We start from the raw sequence: 3,916 nt of genomic DNA on the forward strand, positions 1-3,916 counted from the left end.
CATTAGAGAAGAACCCATCCAGAGGACCTGTACAGTTTTTTTCTTTTTGATTTTTTACCTGGATTACTGAGATGCATCAGGACAAGTTTATTAAATGTTTTTTATAGTCTGAGCTGCAGTTTTTTAAATTCATAATTATACACATTAATAAACTTTTATATTAAACTTGTATTAAATTTGAATTTCTGTCTCTTTAAAGGTGGGCAGAGTCAGACCACTGACCAGTGAGGACCACAAGAACCTTTAGAACTACAAGAACCTTCAGACCCTCTAGAACCCTTCAGAACCTTCAGACCAAAGAACCCTCTCTCTCACTGTCAGTGGAACTTCCTGTGGGGCGGAGCCTGGAAGTACTCCTCTGGACTGACGGTTTTCACGCCTCCAAAATAATCCAACACCCACACCTGMAACACAGAAGAAGAACTTGGACTTCCTGTTGCTCAGCAGGTGTCAGGTGCTGACAAGAACCACAGGTAGAACCGGAGGTTCTGGTACCTGTGTGATGTTGAACTTGGCGAAGAACCAGTCGTGGTCCCTCGGCCAGTCCATCATCTCCGGGTGGCGAGTGAACAGAGCTTTCTTGGCGAACTCCGCCTCCGTGCCGTTCACCTGGAGGTGGGGAGAGGGGGAGGAGTCAGGTGAGGGAGGRGAACACCTGGATCTGCAGGTGTGTACAGGTGTGTGTACCTCGAGCACGGATCCAGACAGGATGATGTGAGCACACAGAGGACTCTGAGGGTCGAAGCCCTGCTGCCGGCAGTAATCTGTCTGAGCCAGAGACATGGACAGGGATGCCTGAGGGTTCACCTGCAGGGGGCGGGGCAAGGACAGGTGGACACATCGTGATTTAGAATGAATTAATCTGATGAAAGTTAAAATAATGAGCTCAGAGTCTGAGCTGACGACGACAGATTTACATGAACATCCAGAGATTATTTCCTGAAAGTTTGCTGAGATTTTGTTCTTCAGATCTTAACAAAACGACAGAAACATCATCGCCTGTTAATCCTCTGACAGGTGAAGCACCTGAAAACTGACTCCGAACGATCCAACCCAATAGTCAGGACTGACAACACAAAATAAATATGATCAAATTTAAATATAAACAAAAAATAATACAGATTTTCCTAAAATTTAAAGTTAAAACAAATGCATTAAAATTAAAACAAACACTAAAAATYATATAAAAATAAAATAATTTTGTTTCACATTAACTTTAATTGTAACATTTTTGTAAATAAATATTTATACTGCAGTTCTGTTATCTTTAATATTGAAAACTGCTGAGTCACTGTCTATGATCCTCCAGTCTGTGTCCACACCTAAAAATGTGTTTCACTATCCATGCCTCCTAAAATCTGCTGAGTCACTGTCCGYGTCCTCTTAAAACTGCTGAGTCACACTGTCACGTGAAGTGGTTCCGTTTATTTTGTGACGCAGTAAACGTAATGCACMTGTAGAGTAAATTTTTAGACTTTTAAAGAACTTAAAGGTTTTGCTAAATGTATTTCTGAGCCGGTCCGGGTACCTGCAGGTCCTGGACCGAGATCTCCATGCGGGTCAGGTACATGTAGGGAATCCCGGTGCTGGTTCCGGGCGGCCCGTCGCTGACCGAAAATACGTTGGAGAAGGGCTGGCCCACCACCGGGCTGTGGGTCGACACGGTGGCCATGGAGGCCCAGTCGCAACGGTGGGCGATGAAGCGCGCGACCCGGGCAACCTGCTCGTGAGGCGGGATCCTGAACCGGCAGGTGGACGAGGCCGGTCCGAGCAGGAGGAGRAGCAGCAGCAGAGAGGTACTCATGGTCGTAGTGGCCTTGGTCTGCCCGGCGTGTACAAATATCGGTCTGGGAAACGTAAACAAGTCAGAGCGGATGTAAACAAGTGAAGTTCCGGTTCGGAGTTTCAAGATAAAAGCACTGATTGTCCTAATAAAACGGATTTCGCCCACTTTGTTGAAATTGTTCAAATGTCCCTGGTGGTGGGGTTATGCTTTCACTGGAGGGTTACTGTTTAAGACAAATAAGCCTGTACAGTATGGAGAGCCGTTTTAGCTAAAACGGCTCTCCATACTGTACAGAAGGTAAATAAGCCGTTTGAACTAAGTTTAAAATAGGAAAACTACACCTATAATTTCAAAATAAAACACTGCTCAAGAAACTGATTCCTTAATAAAAGCACATTTTTGCTAAAGTTGTAAAAAAATATACTCACTGACTGATGTTTACCAAAAATACATTTTAAAAATCTTACAAAATTTTTAATGTAGGATTTAAAAATAAAATGTATATATTCATAATAAAAGAAGTTGACTTTGTAAAATGGTAAAACTTGTCAAATCCAAAACATAAAAGCTAGTCAATCTTACACGATTTAAAATTAAATCTATTAAAAAAGCAAATCCTTACTAGAGTTTCAGAATAAAAGGACAGAAACAACAGTCTTCAGAGTAGTTTTAAAAGGTCTGCTTCCACATAAAGTGCTTGTTTATAATATAAAATCAGCTGYAAGGTGAAATCATACATAAACAGACTGTTATTTTACAAAAAAATTGGCACAAATTTAGTCCTTTTAAACTGAAGTTTGAAAATAACAGTAGTGAGCAGCAACAAAAGTAAAGTTGAAACTAAAAATGTCACAAACACAAACGTTTCTATTTCAAAGAATTTTATTACAAAACAGTAAAAAATATTCAGACAAATATTTACTGACAATGATATGACCGTGACAACTCAGGTGGTTTCCATTGTTACGGCACCTTCAGCGTCGCAGACGTCACAGAGGTTCTCCTGGACGTGAAGCCATCCCTGGCAATCGTCGCTTTGGCAGAGACAGGGCACTTCCTGTTTCTGCTCTGAGGAAGTTGGGACGGGGATTTGGGCGCAGTAGTTCCAGGTCAGCTCAGCACCGGCCTTCACCACCCTGATGGAAATAAACACGTAAATAAAACAACCAGCGAAAACCGGAGACACCCGAACGCACCGCRGGGTTCTCACCTGTCAGTGAAGAAKGCGATGACGGGGAAGGCCGGGTCGTGAGAGTCCGTGAAGACGTTCTGGATGAAAAGGTTCGGCTGGCAGCTGTGCTGTGAGCGGAGACAAAAATCATAAGCGTCATCARTAAAATCTAAKAAAGAAAGAATAAATCAGCAGCTGACGTCTGATCACACAGAGGTTGTCTTTAGATCCACCTTCGGTTCTGGTCCACTCACGTTAATGAAGCGGCTCACGTTCCCCTCCTTGCTGGCGTCCACCAACCACACTTCTTCAACATCGACCCTTCGTTTCAAACTCCTCTGCACGCCCGTCTTTGAGTCACTCACTTCCTGTCCCTCTGTTGTCCTGGCAACTTTCACCTTTGACAGGTCACCTGATGAGACGGCGTCCAATCGTTTCAGTTTGAGAAGAGTCAAAACGATAAAGGTTCAGTCAGATGTTTAAACTGGGTTTTAAAAGGTAACATCTGTAACCTGCTGATGGAGACGTCAAGTCTGGACCTCCAAACAGAACCGTCTGAACCTGATGGAAACARCAAAAGATTTTATGTATTAATATGTAACAACAAGCTTGGCAAATGCTAAAAGTAGGGAAGGCTAGCTAAATGCTAAGAGCAAAAGTCTAGCAGCGTGCAAACCGAACATGGAAAAACCCTAGGTCCAAACAGGGGATCGAACCCAGGACCCTCTTGCTGTGTGGCATCAGTGCTAACCACAGAGCCGTTGTGCTGCCAWGTATTAAAAGAATTAGCATTACCAGTAGTAATACAATTATTAGCTAAATTAGCATTGGCAGTACTGGTTAAAGCATTAACAGAATTTGCAGTAGTAGCCTTAGCAGCAAGGGTGTAGGAATGAGTTTATTGGGAAGGATACAAGGATACACACACACACACACACACACACACACACACACACACA

At 43.0% G+C, this 3,916-nt stretch overlaps 3 protein-coding genes across 4 annotated transcripts in view; 1 reads left to right on the top strand and 2 right to left on the bottom strand.

Moving 5' to 3' along the window:
- creg1 (cellular repressor of E1A-stimulated genes 1) overlaps nt 1-1,919 on the bottom strand; it is a gene marked incomplete in the record, with an annotated part of 3,530 nt that extends 1,611 nt beyond the window's left edge. The window contains 4 exon segments of the mRNA XM_014008589.1: nt 316-404; nt 496-609; nt 688-807; nt 1,529-1,919. Coding sequence (XP_013864043.1) covers nt 318-404; nt 496-609; nt 688-807; nt 1,529-1,804 — 597 coding nt within the window.
- Nucleotides 1,723-3,916, top strand: part of LOC106517628 (uncharacterized) — a 12,535-nt gene continuing 10,341 nt past the window's right edge. The window contains exon 1 of the mRNA XM_014008588.1: nt 1,723-1,796. The gene's annotated coding sequence lies outside the window, so the exon portion shown is untranslated. The remainder of the gene's footprint in view (nt 1,797-3,916) is intronic.
- The window catches only part of setdb2 (SET domain bifurcated histone lysine methyltransferase 2), a 7,595-nt gene continuing 6,329 nt past the window's right edge, over nt 2,651-3,916 (bottom strand). Inside the window, exons 9-12 of one of the 2 annotated variants that reach the window (XM_014008581.1) lie at nt 3,470-3,518; nt 3,212-3,369; nt 2,997-3,085; nt 2,651-2,922 (exon numbers count right to left, since the gene is read on the bottom strand). In XM_014008581.1, the coding sequence (XP_013864035.1) occupies nt 2,733-2,922; nt 2,997-3,085; nt 3,212-3,369; nt 3,470-3,518 (486 nt within the window). In that variant the 3' untranslated portion in view covers nt 2,651-2,732. The remainder of the gene's footprint in view (nt 2,923-2,996; nt 3,086-3,211; nt 3,370-3,469; nt 3,519-3,916) is intronic. The other variant, XM_014008582.1, reaches the window with a different exon arrangement.

Source organism: Austrofundulus limnaeus, unplaced genomic scaffold, assembly GCF_001266775.1.
Source record: "Austrofundulus limnaeus strain Quisiro unplaced genomic scaffold, Austrofundulus_limnaeus-1.0 Scaffold51, whole genome shotgun sequence".
In the NCBI taxonomy this organism is placed as follows: domain Eukaryota; kingdom Metazoa; phylum Chordata; class Actinopteri; order Cyprinodontiformes; family Rivulidae; genus Austrofundulus; species Austrofundulus limnaeus.